General features: G+C 41.1%; 1 protein-coding gene across 3 annotated transcripts in view; it reads left to right on the top strand.

Moving 5' to 3' along the window:
• The first annotated feature begins 12,859 nt into the window (after positions 1 to 12,859).
• Positions 12,860 to 18,376, top strand: part of VPS45 (vacuolar protein sorting 45 homolog) — an 85,681-nt gene continuing 80,164 nt past the window's right edge. Inside the window, exons 1-3 of one of the 3 annotated variants that reach the window (XM_074389687.1) lie at positions 12,860 to 13,085; positions 13,766 to 13,900; positions 17,902 to 17,962. In XM_074389687.1, the coding sequence (XP_074245788.1) occupies positions 12,993 to 13,085; positions 13,766 to 13,900; positions 17,902 to 17,962 (289 nt within the window). In that variant the 5' untranslated portion in view covers positions 12,860 to 12,992. Of the gene's footprint in view, positions 13,086 to 13,745; positions 13,901 to 17,901; positions 17,963 to 18,376 lie in introns of all 3 variants that reach the window. The other 2 variants (XM_074389686.1, XM_003941976.4) reach the window with 2 other exon arrangements.

Here is an 18,376-nt window from a genome sequence, read left to right as displayed (position 1 = left end):
TGTAAGAATAAAATTTAAACAATAAAAAGAAGATAGCACTACTACCTATGTCTTTGAGTTGTAAGAAAAATGCACAAAGTACTTAGCACATGGCCTAATGTATGTATATATTAGTAGTGACAGATATACTACTGTCAATTGCAGTCAGACATGAATGGAAATCATAACAGATTGCCACCTTTCAACCTTTAGATGTGATTTCATATTAATTCAACAAATCTTCCAAGCAGAATGCTTGTTGATTTGAATCTTATAGCAATTACTTTTATCTAGTCTTCAAGAAATGAAAAAATTATGTAACAGTAAACTCATATAATAACTCAAAAAAAATTTAAAGCCATAAACAGACTAAATCCAAGTTGCAGCCCGAGCATTTTGCAATCTATTTGGCCAAAACAATGCATTTTCCCTCATTCATTTAACAATTTGTGTGCCAGCTCCCAAGGTGATTCAAGGGCGCCCTCTGTCTGAGTGCTGAAAAAAATCCAAACCCAAATTAAATACTTTGTAAAAATATGCTTTTTCAAGTAGTCTTAATCAACAGGTCTATGAAATTGATCCTGTCTTCAATCACTGCTGACATATAGTACTTAAAAAAAAAAAAAAGCTGGGTATGGTGGTTCACGCCTGTAATCCCAGCACTTTGGGAGGCCAAGGCAGGCAGATCACCTGAAGTCAGGAATTTGTGACCAGCCTGCTAACATGGTGAAACCCTGTCTCTACTAAAAATACAAAAATTAGTTCGACATGGTGGCTCGCGCCTGTAATCCCAGCTACTCGGGAGGCTGAGGCAGGAGAATAGCTTGAACCCGGGAGACAGAGGTTGCAGTGAGCTAAGATTGCACCACTGCATTCTAGCCTGGGCAACAAGAGCTAGACTCTGTCTCAAAATAATACTAATAATAAAAAAAATTCAAATGTCATCATTTGTTGCAAGAGCACAAGAAAGTCCTGTCTACGACTCTGTAATTTACCTGAAAATTTGGAAATTCCATGATATTTTTCTCAAAATTTATTTCGTATCATTCAATGAAATAATTTTTTATTTTTATTTTTTTTAGAGATGGGGTTTCATCATATTGGCTTAGGCTGGTTTCGATCTCCTGACCTCAAGTGATCTACCCACCTCAGCCTCCCAAAGTGTTGGGATTACAGGTGTGAGCCACTGTGCCCGGCCTCAATGAAATTATTGACATGAATCACCTAGATAAGTTTATTGATCTCTTTTTTTGTTGTTCTTTCTGCGTAAAACTCTATACTTTATTTAATATGTCATTGTAGCAGTTTACTCAGTAATAAGTATCACCAACATTAAATATTTATTGGGTATCTTTTGTGTCCACAACACTAGGTGAAAAGGATGGAAAAAACCATTCTCTATCCTTAAAGAAATAACAATCTAGTTTCCAAAACAAGACATGTGAAAAGGATGTGTACAAAAAATATGTGGTAAAATGCCCGCTAAAAAGTATGTTTCTTTCCATCTACTTCCACCTTAAGGAAGTTATTCAACTTCTCTGAACCTCAGTTTATCTGGAATATAAAAACAATATCCACCTTAAAGGAAAGTTGCAAAGATTAATTCAGATATCTGTAAAGGTTTCAGCACATAGTAAACGCTTAATGAAAGGTGGTCGTTATCATTTACTACTATATTCAAGAGAATAATCCTGAGTAATAGTATCCTACATTAAAGAAATTGTATTTGCTTCAAATGGAAAGATATGTAAATAAAAAGGTTTATATTTTACTTTTGCAATATTAAATATTCTTTCTAGTTAAGGAAAACAGTGATCTTGATTAAATGCTTGATATATCAGGAATGAGTCATTTCTAAAATAATTATTTCAACATAAAAATATTATATTCTCTTCATGTTAAAAACTCTCAATAAACTACGCATTAAAGAAACGTACCTCAAAATAATAAGAGCCATCTATGACAAACCCACAGCCAACATCATACTGAACGGGCAAAAGCTGGAAGCATTCCGCTTGAAAACCAGCACAGAACAAGGATGTCCTCTCTCACCACTCCTATTAAACATAGTATTAGAAGTCCTGGCCTGAACAATAAGACAATAGAAAGAAATAAAAGGCATCTGAATAGGAGGACAGGAAGTCAAACTACCTCTGTTTGCAGATGACATGATTCTGTATTTAGAAAACCCCATAGTCTTGGCCCAAAAGCTCCTTCAACTGATAAACAACTTCGGCAGTGGCAGCATACCAAATCAATGTACAAAAAACAGTAGCACTCCTATACACCAACAATAGCCAAGCTTAGAGCCAAATCTGAAAAGCAATCCCATTCACAACTGCCACCAAAAAAATAAAATACCTAGGAATACAGCTAACCAGGGAGGTGAAAGATCTCTGCAATGAGAATTATAAAACACTGCTCAAAGAAATCAGAGAAGCCACAGACAAATGGAAAAACATCCCATGCTCATGGATAGGAAGAACCAATGTCATTAAAATGGTCATACTGCCCAAAACAGTTTACAGATTTAATGCTATTCCTATCAAACTACCAATAACATTCTTCACAGAATTAGGAACAACTATTTTAAAATTCATATGGAACCAAAAAAGAGCCCAAATAGCCAAGGCAAAAGAACAAAGCTGGAGGTATCACCTTACCTGACTTTAAACTATACTACAGGGCTACAGTGACCAAAACTGCATGGTACTGGTACAAAAAGGCACATAGACCAATGGAACAGAATGGACAGTCCAGAAATAAGGCCACACACCTATGACCATCTGATCTTCAACAAAGCTAGCAATGGAGAAAAGACTCCCTAGTCAATACATGGTGCTGGGATAACTGGCTAAACATATACAAAAGATTGAAACTGCACTCCTTCCTTACACCATATGCAAAAATCAACTCGAGATGGATTAAAGACTTAAATGTAAAACCCCAAATGATAAAAACTCTGGAAGACAAACTAGTCAATACCATCCTGGGCTTAGGAAGAGACAAAGATTTCATGACAAAGACGCTAAAAGCAATCACAAAAAATTGACAAATGGAATCTAAACTTAAGAGCTTTGCACAGCAAAATAAACAGACAATCTACAGAATGGGAGAAAATATTTGCAAACTATGCATCTGACAAAGGTCTAATATCCAGCATCTATAAGGAACTTAAACAAATTTACAAGAGGAAAAACTACCCCATTAAAAAGTGGGCAAAGGACATGAACAGACACTTTTCAAAAGAAGACATACAGGCCGGGCACAGTGGCTCATGCCTGTAATCCCAGCACTCTGGGCAGCCAAGGTGGGCAGATAAGCAGGTCAGGAGATTGAGACCATCCTGGCCAACAGAGTGAAACTCTGTCTCTATTAAAAATACAAAAATTAGCTGGGTGTGGTGGCACATGCCTATAATCTAAGCTACTTGGGAGGCTGAGGAATGAGAATCACTTGAACCCATGAGGCAGAGGTTGCAGTGAGCCAAGATGGCGCCATTGCACTCCATTCTGGCAACAGAGCAAGACTCCATCTCAAAAAAAAAAACAAACAAACAAAAAAAAACACCCAAAAAGCAAAAAACAAAAACAAAACGCAAAAGAAGACATACCTGCAGCCAACAGACATATTAGAGAAATGCAAATCAAAACCACAATGAAATACCATCTCACACCAGTCTGAATGACCATTGTTAAAAAATTAGAATTAGCTCTTTCCTGCCAGGCGCAGTGGCTCAAGCCTGTAATCCCAGCATGTTGGGAGGCCAAGGCGGGTGGATCATGAGGTCAAGAGATCAAGACCATCCTGGTCAACATGGTGAAACCCCGTCTCTACTAAAAAAATACAAAAAATTAGCTGGGCATGGTGGCGCATGCCTGTAATCCCACCTACTCAGGAGGCTGAGGCAGGAGAATTGCCTCATCCCAGGAGGCGGAGATTGCGGTGAGCCAAGATCGCGCTATTGCACTCCAGCCTGGGTAACAAGAGCGAAACTCTGTCTCAAAAAAAAAAAAAAAAAAAAAATTAGCTCTTTCCCATCTTACAAAATGGAGGGTGAACAAGTTGAGGAGCCAGATACTAGAAAGAAGAAACCTGAAGCCAAGAAGGCTGATACTGGTAGCAAGGTGAAAAAGAGTAACCTCAAGGCTAAGAAGCCCAAGAATGGGAAGCCCCATTGTAGTCAAAATCCTATCCTTATCAGAGGGAATTACAGGCATGCACCACCATATCCAGCTAATTTTTTTGCACTTTTAGTCGAGACAGGGTTTCTCCACGTTGGTCAGGCTGATCTCGAACTCCCAACCTCAGGTGATCCACCCACCTCAGCCTCCCAAAGTGCTAAGCTTACAGGTGTGAGCCACTGCACCCAGCCACATACTTTATTTCTTTGTTTTAATTTTGTTTTGTTTTGTTTTTTTGAGACAGAATCTCATTCTGTAGCCCAGGCTGGAGCACAGTGGCGTGATCTCAGCTCACTGCAACCTCTGCCACCCAGGTTCAAGTGATTTTCCTGCCTCAGCCTCCCGAATAGCTGGGATTACAGGCACCTGCCATTGCGCCTGGCTAATTTTTGTAGTTTTTAGTAGAGACAGGGTTTCAACATCTTGGCCAGCCTGGTCTTGAAGTCCTGACCTCGTGATCCACCCGCCTCAGTCTCCCAAAGTGCTGGGATTACAGGCATGAGCCACTGCGCCTGGCCACTTTTCTTTTTTTTCTCTCTCTCTCTTTCTTTCTTTTCTTTCCTTTTCATAGATGGGGTTTCACCATGTTGGTCAGGCTGGTCTTGAACTCCCGACCTCAGGTGATCCGCCCGCCTTGGCCTCCAAAGTGCTTGGGATTACAGGCGTGAGCCACCACGCCCGGCCTAACTTTTCATATTCTTTCTTCAATGCCCAGTCTAGGTAGGGAAGATAAACATTTGCTAATAGGGAAGATAAACATTTAATAATATGTTCATTAAAATAAACATAAAACTTGGCTATTGTGGGCACACTGCTTATGGAGTAGTGCTGCTCTGCAAGGAGCAGGAGGAAGAAAGAGAGAAAGAAAGGAAGAAAGGAGGCCGGGCGCGGTGGCTCAAGCCTGTAATCCCAGCACTTTGGGAGGCCGAGGCGGGTGGATCACGAGGTCAAGAGATCGAGACCATCCTGGTCAACATGGTGAAACCCCGTCTCTACTAAAAATACAAAAATTAGCTGGGCATGGTGGCGCACGCCTGTAGTCCCAGCTACTAGGGAGGCTGAGGCAGGAGAATTGCTTGAACCCAGGGGGCGGAGGTTGCGGTGAGCCGAGATCACGCCATTGCACTCCAGCCTGGGTAACAAGAGGGAAACCTCATCTCAAAAAAAAAAAAAAAAAGAAAGAAAGAAAGGAAAGAGAGAGAAAGAGGGGAGAGGGAGGAAGGAAGGAAGGAAGAAAGGAGGGAGGGAGGGAAGGAAGAAGGAGGGGAAAAATGTTAAAAACATAAACATAAAACTTAATAACAATGTAAATACAAAATATTCAGCTAAAAGTTGGAAGGGTTCAGACCAATATGAATTGCACCATCCATTACATCTGTTTGCCATTGCAAAACCAACACACAAAAAAACCTAGCAGTCTCTTGATATAGTATACTTTTAGTCATCTCAACCATTTCATAAAATAAAAGATGGTTTACAAGAGAGAAAAAATCAAGGTTAGAAGTAGGGCCATATGTTCTTATTTAATATTAGGACATAAAAGAGAAAATACAAGTAATAGCAGTGTGACTCCTTCCGTGAGATTTCAGCGCCTCATCTCATACGTTTTCAGGCTGTTAGGTGACATCTAGGGCTGAAGTATTTATTCACCAACAGCATCTGTTAGATGATGAATTGTGTCCCCCCAAAATTCCTGTATTGAAGTCCTGACCTTCAGTAGCTCAGAATGGGATTGCATTAGGAGAAAGGGTCCCTAAAGAGGTAATCAAGGTTAAAGGAGGTCATTTGGGTGGGCTCTAATCTAATATGATTGGTGTCCTTATAAGAAGAGATTAGAACTCAGACACCACAGAGAGACCATGTGAAGACACAAAAGACAGACATCTACAAGAGGCCTCAGAAGAAACCACCTTTTTTTTTTTTTTTTTTTGAGGTTGAGATGGTGCCTTCCTGTGTTGTCCTGGCTGGTCTCGAACTTCTGGCCTCCAGCAATCCTCTCACCTTGTCCTCCAAAGTGCTGGGGTTACAGGCGTAAGCCAGCATGCCCAGCCACATGTAGCATTTCTTTCTTTTTTTTTTTTTGAGACGGAGTTTCGCTCTTGTCACCCAGGCTGGAGTGCAATGGCGCGATCTCAGCTCACCGCAACCTCCGCCTCCTGGGTTCAGGCAATTCTCCTGCCTCAGCCTCCTGAGTATCTGGGATTACAGGCATGTGCCACGATGCCCAGCTAATTTTTTGTATTTTTAGTAGAGACGGGGTTTCACAATGTTGACCAGGATGGTCTCGATCTCTTGACCTCGTGATCCACCCGCCTCGGCCTCCCAAAGTGCTGGGATTACAGGCTTGAGCCACCGCGCCCGGCCAGCATTTCTTCATACACCGATCTCTAGGTTTGTAGCCCTAAGCAATATACTATTATTTTTGCATATTTTCAAATGTTATATAAATAATATTATACTCTACGGGGACCGTGTATGTTGTTTCTAAACCCCTACCATCTTTTTGAGATTCAACCGTATGGATGCCCTTAACTCTGGTTTATTCATCTAAACTGCTGAAGATAATATTTTGTTATAAAATTATACCATGATTTATTTATTTATTCTTCTATTGATGGATATTTCGGTTGTTTTTGACTTTTTTGCTATTATCAGCAATACTGTTAAGAACATTCTTGGGCCAGGCACAGTGCCTGGTGACAGAGCAAGACCCTGTCTCAAAGGAAAAAAAAAAAAAAAAGGGGGGCCGGGCGCGGTGGCTCAAGCCTGTAATCCCAGCACTTTGGGAGGCCGAGGCGGGTGGATCACGAGGTTGAGAGATTGAGACCATCGTGGTCAACATGGTGAAACCCCGTCTCTACTAAAAATACAAAAAATTAGCTGGGCATGGTGGTGCGTGCCTGTAATCCCAGCTACTCAGGAGGCTGAGGCAGGAGAATTGCCTGAACCCAGGAGGCGGAGGTTGCGGTGAGTGGAGATCGCGCCATTGCACTCCAGCCTGGGTAACAAGACCGAAACTCCGTCTCAAAAAAAAAAAAAAAAAAAAAAAAGTTTCTTGCTGGGGAGTGGTTCCCATACAGAAATCCAACCTCTTTGGTCGTCTCAAAATACTACAAATGGTGAACTTATTTGTAATCAAAAGTATGAATTCAGGATAGTTATTTTAAAAGACTCTGCAGAGGATTTGATAGCTGGTTGGTAGTCATGCTACTAGTCAACTCAGCTGTAACATTCTCACTGTAGCTATTATTAATTTACCTACTCAGAAAGGTGGAATCACTGAAGTTAATAAATGTGCAGACAGAACTCTTCATGCAGATAATTTTTACTTAATGATTTAAAGCTATTAAATGCTTTTGTTACCATAAAGCCCAGTACATCACGGTTAGTGAACTGCAATGAAAATTAAACAAATTCGGCGGGGCGTGGTGGCTCATGCCTGTAATCCAAGCACTTTGGAGGCCAAGGCAGGTGGATCACCTGAGGTCGGAGTTCAAGACCAGCCTGACCAATATGGTGAAACCCTGTCTTAAATAATAATAATAATAATAATAATAATAATAATAATAAAGAAAATTTAACAAATTCTGTTTGATTTGAGGCTGCACAGACACTAAGCCTCTTAAATCATTTGAAGCATATTATTCCTAAGTTTTTTCTTCATAAAAACTGCATGCTTTACAAATTATGATGAAGCAGGTCAAATCTTCCCATTAGTATTTCTATTACTGTATAGTAATACAAGATTAAGTCTTAATGGAAATTATATTTAGAAGCTATGGCAGAAGCTATGGCTTACATTTTCTGAAATTGATTCTATTTTCAAATTTTCTTGTCAGTGGCAAATAAACATGCCATAAGTGAAAAATAAGCTAAAACACATGTTTACCCTTTTGATTTCTAATAATGAAAACTGATACTTTTTGAGCATTTACCATGTGCCAGCCACCGTGTAAAATACTTTTTTGCACATTATTTTATTTAATTCTCACAAATTCATGAGGTAGCTTATGTTATTACCATTTATCCGATGAGGAAATAGTTAGGTTAAGAATTCTGCACAAGGCCTGGCATAGCGGCTCATGCCTGTAATTTCAGCACTTTGGGAGGCCCAGGCGGGTGGATCACAAGGTCAAGAGATCAAGACCATCCCGGTCAACATGGTGAAACCCCGTCTCTACTAAAAATACAAAAAATTAGCTGGGCGTGGTGGCGTGTGCCTGTAATCCCAGCTACTCAGGAGGCTGAGGCAGGAGAATTGCCTGAACCCAGGAGGCGGAGGTTGCGGTGAGCCGAGATCGCGCCATTGCACTCCAGCCTGGGTAACAAGAGCAAAACTCCGTCTCAAAAAAAAAAAAAAAAAGAATTTCTGCACAAATACTGGTTTTATGACACAAGCAATCCTGCTATTCTTTCTTTTTTCCTTTTTTTTTTTTTTGAGACAGGGTTTTACTCTCGCCCAGGCTGGAACACAGTGGCATGAACATGGCTCACTGCAGTCTCGATTTCCAGGGCTCAAGCAATCCTAGCACCACACTTCCCGAGTAGCTGAGACCACAGGTGCACCCACTACACCTGGTTAATTTTTAAATTTTGTGTAGAGACAAGGTTTAGCTATGTTGCCCAGATTGGTCTGGAACTCCTGGGCTCAAGCAATCCTCCTGCCTTAGCCTCTCAAAGTGCTAGGATTACAGGCATGAGCCACCATGCCTGGCCAATACTGTCATACTTTATGCAAATTTTTTTCAATTGTTATCAAGTAGGAAATCTAATTAACTTCAATTTCATTAAATATCATCTTTACTTCCTTCCTATCCATGGCTTATAAGAGAAGTCTTAATATGAAACAACAAGGATTATGGTAAATATAGAATTAATAATCTAAAATAACTAAGAGTTGGCCATATTGTTATTATAATTATACTGAAGCTTATTTACATATTATTTGTTTTCTATTGAAGCTTTAAGTTCTGATGGTGGAAGACCATAATTTTGATTAAACACAAAATGGGCAGTTAAACCTCTAAATAGTATACACTTTGGAGAAAACTGAAGCACATTTAATTATTTGGATAATTATTCCTGATTATTTAACTTACATATTTATAAGCATAAATAAAATGTACAAATGCAAATACTGCTTTTTTTTCCTTTTCTTTTTTTCTTTTTTCTTTTCTTTTTTTTTTTTTTTTTGGAGACAGAGTCTTACTCTGTCACCCAGAATGCAGTGCAGTGGCACAGTGTAACCTCAGCCTCCCAAGTAGCTGGGACCACAGGCACTGACCACCATGCCCAACTAATTTTTTTTTTTTTTGAGACGGAGTTTTTTGCTGTTGTTACCCAGATTGGAGTGCAATGGCACCATCTTGGCTCACCACAATGTTCGCCTCCTGGGTTCAAGCAATTCTCCTGCCTCAGCCTCCTGGGTAGCTGGGATTACAGGTACATGCCACCATACCCAGCTAATTTTTTGTATTTTTATTAGAGACGGGATTTCACCTTGTTGACCAGAATGGTCTCGATCTCTTGACCTCGTGATCCACCCGCCTTGGCCTCCCAAAGTGCTGGGATTATAGGCGTGAGCCACAGCGCCCAGCCCTAATTTTTTGTATTTTTTTTTTTTTTTTTTTTGTATAGACAGGGTTTCATCATGTTGCCTAGGCTGGTCTTGAACTTCTGGACTCAAACAATTGGCTTCGCCTCAGCCTTCCAAAGTGCTGGGACTACAGGAGTGAGCCACCCACCTGACCAATACTGCATTTTTTGACTTCCTGTTTTCTATCCTTTAGAGCACCGATTTCTTGGACCCCGTGAAAACAAATTTTTTTCAAGTTGAAAATTTTAAGTTAATGTGATCATTCGTATTTGAAGGATGTCATGATTTATTTATTTATTTATTTATTTTTTGAGACGGAGTTTCGCTCTTGTTACCCAGGCTGGAGTGCAATGGCGCGATCTCGGCTCACCACAACCTCCGCCTCCTGGGCTCAGGCAATTCTCCTGCCTCAGCCTCCTGAGTAGCTGGGATTACAGGCACACGCCACCATGCCCAGCTAATTTTTTGTATTTTTAGTAGAGACGGGGTTTCACCATGTTGACCAGGATGGTCTCGATCTCTTGACCTCGTGATCCACCCGCCTCGGCCTCCCAAAGTGCTGGGATTACAGGCTTGAGCCACCGTGCCCGGCTATGATTTATTTTTTTAATTTAATGTCTTTACTATTGAAAATACGTCTTCTTATGGTTTATTTATACCCTAAATTAAAAATAAGTAGGCACTCCATATTAGCTTCTGGATTTGCTGTCACTTGCCTACAACAAAACAAGTAACTCCAGGTTTAGACTGGATGGGTCACAAAGCAAGAGTTTGGACTTCATCCTTGGTTTCAGTCCTATTTTTAGAGGTATGGGGATACAAAAGAAGTTCTTAATTTGGAGACATTGAAAATGGCTTGTGTGGTTTTCTTCAGGAAGGAAGCAAGCTAACTTCAGGACCACCACAGTACCCTTTAACTATGTAATAATTATTTTGTTCAAAATGCGTATGTTCCGTATCTTATCACTCAGTGTATAAAATATCACTGCCACTGACATCAATGGAATTTTATGGGAAGTTGAAATGAGTTAGTAAGCTTTGTCAAGTACGCATTTTCTTCCTCCCTCAAAAAGTTATGCGTGCAAGTATAAATCATCAAAAGGATACAGATTCTTTCCATCTATTGCTTACAGTCTGTTGTCTAAAAAGGCACAAATTTCATGGACAAGTCTTTATCTCCGTCTTTCTTAAAAGAATGCAGACCATGGGAAAAACTTTTCTATACTCAGTCCACATTACAGATAAGGAAAATAAAAACCAAGTGACATGGGAGATTGGCGGTGAATTTTCCAATATCAGTAATTTACAGGATTTTCATTAGCATTGTTTCCATGTTTTCTGTAAGAGATGAATATTTAAATTGGTAAGAATGAAATTTGTGTATACCATTAGTTTTTCTTATTTGTATCCATTTAAATAGTCACATTTTGACTTTAATATATAACTTAAGACGTTTCATTCAAAACACATCTAAAAATTAGAAAATGCCTAAAGGGAAGCTTTATTTACTTGTTAGAAAAATTGAAACAAACAAACATATTCTTCACAGTTTCAGAGGTGACAAAAATCTCTTGCATTTCAGTGGCTTCCGATCTTCCTTAAGGGATTTGAAAATTGTATATAATGTTGCATAATCTTAAGCACATTAATGTTAAAGTGCTATTGGTCTATTTTAATTGAGTACTTCTTACAATATAAAGAATTTATTTGGTAATGCTGAATCTATTGACCTCACAAACACCGTCATTATTTTGGTGGAACTATTCATAAGCATTTATAGTTACTGATTTCTAGCAGTTGTTTCTTATATTCCTGATTTTACAATTCCCCAAAGTAAAGGTGCGAAAAACTAATATCTACCCTCTTTTTCGACAAATGCCGTGATAGAGGGGAGACCTGTGTGGTGTAAACACAGATGCAGACCTTTGCAAGTTGATGGTTTCAAGATTCCATGAAAACTTGAGAGTTTTTGCTTGAAATCCCCACGCTAGTTTGTTTTAGCCCTACGGGATAAAGAACCCAGGCAACTCGGCTCTTGCCTGCAGTTTCAGCGCGCGAGTTGGAGCTGGCAGAGTTCCATTGCCCAGGGTGCTGAGTCGGGGGCAGGGCAGAGGGACGCTCACAGGTCCCGTGGTCCTGCAGGCTGCGAGCCCCCAAGGCCGACCCTAGCTGGAACCTCAGGCCTCTCCCCAAAAACATCCCTAAAAGGCGTTCCCTTTATTCATTCATTCAACAAATATTTGTTCAATGTCATATGCCCTCTGTCTGGGGAAAACCAACTCAGGCCTCTGCGGCCCCAACACAGAGGCACTGTTCGCGCCTTATTAATGACCCAGTGAAGCCAGGACGACGCATCTCGACCACTGCCGCGCACATACCGCGCGTGGTTTATTCGATGCCGCCTCTCGGAGTCCCAGGTGGCCGGAAGCATTACGCCACCTCCCTTGCCCTCAGCTCTCGCTACCACGCAAGAAAGCGTTCATCGCAAAGAGTGACCATGGCCACGATCCGTCGTTCCTGCTTCCAAGCAAGCCTTGTGCCCGCTTCCTCATTTTGCGAGGTTCCACTCTCCGGGGCTTCGGGCTGCGGCTGGGCCTCCGGGACCAAAGGCCAGTCCGGGTCTGAGCGTCCCGGCCACAGGCATCTACAGGCGGGTGTAGACTAGCGCCCCCGCTGGGCCGGGCGCGGTGGCTCAAGCCTGTAATCCCAGCACTTTGGGAGGCCGAGGCGGGTGGATCACGAGGTCAAGAGATCGAGACCATCCTGGTCAACATGGTGAAACCCCGTCTCTACTAAAAATACAAAAAAAAAACTAGCTGGGCATGGTGGCGCGTGCCTGTAATCCCAGCTACTCAGGAGGCCGAGGCAGGAGAATTGCCTGAACCCAGGAGGCGGAGGTTGCGGTGAGCCGAGATTGCGCCATTGCACTCCAGCCTGGGTAACAAGAGCGAAACTCCGTCTCAAAAAAAGAAAAAAGAAAGAAAGAAAGAAAATAGCGCCCCCGCGTGGCGGCGGCCCAGGGCGTCTCAGCCGGATTTTTCCATCTCCTGGGTAGGCTCGGTCCCCCGTACACTCCAGCGGAACTACAACTCCCAGCACCGTGGCTGTCCGGACTCCCGGAAGCCGAAGCCCTGCAGGGAGGAAGCAGCTGAGACCCCGCCAACAAACCGGGGGGTTAATTTAGCCAGAAAAGGGGGCGGGAAGGGCTCTGGGGCACCTGTCAATTCGCCGCCATGAACGTGGTTTTTGCTGTGAAGCAGTACGTTTCCAAAATGATAGAGGACAGCGGGCCTGGTATGAAAGTACTTCTCATGGATAAAGAGACGGTGAGTTTGGTTTTGCTCAGCATTCGAGAAGGAACCCTCTCGACCTTACAAAGGCTGGTCGCGTTCCACTGTAGGATTTAGCATTTAATGTAAAGATATGAACATGAGGGTCAGTTTGTGTGGAACTGAAAAGTGGTATAAAGCTTGCACGGTGGATTTTCAGTCTAAATGGCTCCAGCCAACTGCCCAGAGACTACTTCTACCCGGAACAATTTATTGGAATTAGAATTTTTTGTCTAAAAGCCTCTGCCAAGAAATCATGAATATGTCAGAGCACTTGGAAGACTTTGGGATGGGCCCACTGTTGCCACTCAACATTGTGTTTTAAAATAAAGCTGTTGGAGCTCAAGCTGAAATGGCAGGTTATTTGCGGGCCACAGACCAGAAAACAAAACTCGTTAAGGTGATAGAAAAAATTATTTTTGGAAATGTATGGATTGTTCCTGTTCAAAGAGAGGATTTTTTTGTTTTGTTTTTAACCTTGAAGCTTTAGCTGACAGGATAGAGCGTATTTTTCATTCTTGTATGTTACCTACCTGTTTGGATGTTCAGTAAATGTTATTCCATATATTACTATTTAATTTATCCAGCTAAGTATTAATGAAAAAAGAGGCTAGATATGCCACTTGTTTTTATTATTCTAGACTAGCATACTTTTAGTTAATTCTTTGTTTTTACAGACTGGCATAGTGAGTATGGTATACACACAATCGGAGATTCTTCAGAAAGAAGTGTACCTCTTTGAACGCATTGATTCTCAAAATCGAGAGATCATGAAACACCTGAAGGCAATTTGTTTTCTTCGACCTACAAAGGTACTGCATAAACTGAGCTGCCATCTGCCCAGGCAGATGCAGAACACAAAGAAGGCAAAATAAATTTGTCTTATCATTATTTGTGGCATCATAATTATCCTGGATCATCAGTGTTATCACCTTCATTCTTCTCGTTTTGTTTCCGTATTTCAGTTGACCCCTTACAGCCAGTCCTTCCTTCAAGATATCTTTTAGGTTCACAGCTATTCCCATTGCCACTAATGAGCTACTCTCAACAGAGACCCACATTACTTTATTCCTGGGTTAACCTCTGTCTCTGTCGCATTGAACACCATCAACACTTCATTCTGTATACAGCTGTGAATGTCTTGAATCTTTACCACTTTATTCACATTTATGCTCAGGAACCTGTAATGACTTAATGTTACTTCCATGATTAAATCTTTATTTAGCCAGCAGTGAAAGCCCGTCTTTAGTTGATCTGCACATTTGTATCCAGCTTTCCTGTGTCCTAGATCTGTTCCTCCTCTATAGCCAGCTAGGCTGCCATTGGAATGAGCAATTCTATTTGCTCATTCCTGTTCCCTATTTGTTTTTTTTTCTTTCACTAATTAAAAGTTCTTTGGTCATTTGTCAGTTTTTGTCCATCATCGTCTAAATCTAGCTTGAGTCTCTCCTTTAAAAATCCTTTCCTATTTTTATCTTTTTTTTTTTTTTTTGAGACGGAGTTTTGCTCTTGTTACTCAGGCTGGAGTGCAATGGCGCGATCTCGGCTCACCGCAACCTCCGCCTCCTGGGTTCAGGCAATTCTCCTGCCTCAGTCTCCTGAGTAGCTGGGATTACAGGCACGCGCCACCATGCCCAGCTAATTTTTTGTATTTTTAGTAGAGACGGGGTTTCACCATGTTGACCAGGATGGTCTCGATCTCTCGACCTCGTGATCCACCCGCCTCGGCCTCCCAAAGTGCTGGGATTACAGGCTTGAGCCACCGCGCCCGGCTTAATCTTATTTTTTATACTTTCTTGATTCATATTCATGTTCTTCAACGCTAATGCATTTTATCATGCTTGTACATACGTACTTTCCGAAATGCAAATTTGATCATGACACTCCTGCTTGAAATTCTTGAATGACCTCTGATTGCTTTTAGGATAAGGGCAAAACTCCTTAACTGTAGGCTTCAAGGTACAGCATGGTCTAGTTTCTGCCATTTCTTTTTTTATTTTATTTATTTATTTATTTATTTATTTATTTATTTTGAGACGGAGTTTCGCTCTTGTTACCCAGGCTGGAGTGCAATGGCACGATCTCGGCTCACCGCAACCTCCGCCTCCTGGGCTCAGGCAATTCTCCTGCCTCAGCCTCCTGAGTAGCTGGGATTACAGGCACGCGCCACCACGCCCAGCTAATTTTTTGTATTTTTAGTAGAGACGGGGTTTCACCATGTTGACCAGGATGGTCTCGATCTCTCGACCTCGTGATCCACCCGCCTCGGCCTCCCAAAGTGCTGGGATTACAGGCTTGAGCCACCGCGCCTGGCCTAGTTTCTGCCATTTCTTAAGCTTCATTTCGAACCATTTCCCTTTTGAACTCTGCACCTTATCCTCTCAATCTTTCAATCCACAATTTTCCCCTTGTTTCGTCATCCTGCAGGACCTTTGCATGGGCTTCTTCCTCTGCCTTGAACTTCACTTCCTCAAGTAAAGCTTTCCTGGTTTTGCTGACCAGGTCAAACCTGCCTCTTATATGCACTTACAACACCATCTTTATCTCCCGATAGCTTGTCATGGTTTGAACTTTTACATGGTGTGTGTGATTACCAGCAGTAAGCTCCGTGAATACAGACATGGTATCTGTTTTTTCTCATCCTGTATTCCCAATGCCCACCACACAGTGGACACTCAATAAATAGTTGCTGAATTCATGAATAGATGCTATGTATAATAGTTTCCAACTGTTTCATATTTGTAGCACTTAGTTATGAAAATTTGGTTCAAGAGGGATCTTAGAGATCATCTTGTTGGTTACTTCTGAACTTTTTTTTTTTTTTTTTAGGCGGAGTTTGGCTCGTTACCCAGGCTGGAGTGCAATGGCGCGATCTCGGCTCACTGCAACCTCCGCCTCCTGGGTTCAGGCAATTCTCCTGCCTCAGTCTCCTGAGTAGCTGGGATTACAGGCACGCGCCACCACGCCCAGCTAATTTTTTTTTTTTTTTGTATTTTTAGTAGATACGGGGTTTCACCATGTTGACCAGGATGGTCTCGATCTCTCGACCTCGTGATCCACCCGCCTCAGCCTCCCAAAGTACTGGGATTACAGGCTCAAGCCACTGTGCCCGGCCTACTTCCTAACTTTTATTAGAGAAACTCTTTCACTGCTATGTACTGTCTCTCAAACTCTTAACAATTCTTCCTTTTTCTTTTTTTCATTTTATATATTCTCTTATCTTTTGCCTTTTTCCACATGTTCTGAACTTTTAGGAATCTTTTAATTCACTTTGTTATTTTTGCCTACCATATTGCAAAGAAGTAATTTTTGGTTTAAGAGATTTATTAAAATGTTTTGCTTTAAGATTATATTATAAAGTTAATTTGAGTGCATTTTTAAAATCTACAGTTTTTAAAACCTTTTTCCCATTAATAAGCAGTGTACATTGCTTATATTTTTAAAAATTCTGTAAATAAATGTGATTTTAAAAACAAATTACTGGCCGGGCACGGTGGCTCAAGCCTGTAATCCTAGCACTTTGGGAGGCCGAGGCGGGTGGATCACGAGGTCAAGAGATCGAGACCATCCTAGTCAACATGGTGAAACCCCGTCTCTACTAAAACCACAAAAAATTAGCTGGGCATGGTGGCGCGTGCCTGTAATCCCAGCTACTGAGGAGGCTGAGGCAGGAGAATTGCCTGAACCCAGGAGGCGGAGGTTGCGGTGAGCCGAGATCGCGCCATTGCACTCCAGCCTGGGTAACAAGAGCGAAACTCCGTCTCAAAAAAAAAAAAAAACAAAAAAACAAATTACTAAAAGAAATACATTTAGGGGACAATGTATATTGAAATTTAACCAGGTGTTATGTATCAAAAATCAATAAAACCTGCATTGTAATCTTATGTAGTTGTAATTCTTACATTTTGACCATATAAAAATCAACTTTTTTGTTTTTAACTTTCATACTTTAATTTTAAAATAATGTAATTATGGAAAAGGTCTTAGGCTATTACTTGCAAATACTTCACAAGCATTGCGGTTGTGCAGTCTTAGATCTGAATAAATTAAAAGCCAAAGTGACTATAATTAACTGTATTTTCTCTTGAATGTTGATTTTTTAAAGAATAGATACATTTTGATATTCTATATAAGAATTTTGATCAGGCCGGGCACAGTGGCTCACACCTGTAATCCTAGCAGTTTGGGAGGCCAAGGTGTGTGGATCACTTGAGGTCAGGAGTTTGAGACCAACCTGGCCGACATGGTGAAACATCTCAATTAAAAATACAAAAAATTAGCTGGGCATGGTGGTGCATGTCTTTAATCCTAGCTACTTGGGAGGCCGAGACAAGAAAATTGCTTGAACCCAGAAGGCAGAGGTTGCAGTGAGGTGAGATTGTGCCACTGCACTCCAACCTGGGCAACAGAGTGAGACTTCATCTCAAAAAAAAAAAAAAAAAAGAATTTTGATCAAATGAGTACAATTTATAGACAAGCAGCTTGATGTGAGTTTGCAGAAATAGAATTAATTTTATATTGTATTTCAACATCTGTGTCCTTTATATTCTTCATTTTAATTTGGCTAAAATAATGCAGCTGGTTAAAATTTAATATTATACACATACTGTTACATAATACATAATATAATTCCTGATCATTGTATTAATTTATCTCTTTTGTCTCCAGTCCTTACCCGCCAACATATACACATTTAACCTAGACTTTAATATGCAGTAGACCCAGTAAATAAATAAATCCATGGATGATGCTTATTACTTTCTTCCTTAAGCAACTCTCCTCATATTTTGTTTGCTTCTTCTTTATTTTCTAGGAGAATGTGGATTATATGATTCAGGAGCTTCGAAGACCCAAATACAGTATATATTTCATTTGTAAGTTTGTTAGTTCACTTTTTCAAACACATAACAACATCCCAGTTAGTATGTTTCATTGAGCCCTTTGTATCATCAATAATTTCATTGAATCTGTCACTGTTAAAGTCTAGTTTATTTAATGTCCTTCCAAAGTATTAAAAATCTTTTGACCTGACAGGTGCGGTGCCTCACACCTGTAATCCCAGCTCTTTCGGAGGCTGAGGCAGGCGGGTCACCTTAGGTCAGGAGTTCGAGACCAGCCTGACCAACATAGTGAAACCCTAGTCTCTACTAAAAATGCATAATTAGTCGGGCATGGTGATGCATGCCTGTAATCTCAGCTACTTGGGAGGTTTAGGCAGGAGAATCACTTGAAACTGGGAGGTGGAAGTTGCAGTGAGCCGAGATCCCGCCATTGCACTCCAGCCTGGG

Source organism: Saimiri boliviensis, chromosome 19 (genome assembly GCF_048565385.1).
Source record: "Saimiri boliviensis isolate mSaiBol1 chromosome 19, mSaiBol1.pri, whole genome shotgun sequence".
In the NCBI taxonomy this organism is placed as follows: domain Eukaryota; kingdom Metazoa; phylum Chordata; class Mammalia; order Primates; family Cebidae; genus Saimiri; species Saimiri boliviensis.
The sequence above is the reverse complement of the archived record's forward strand: the minus strand, read 5'-3'. Positions and strand labels throughout refer to the sequence as shown.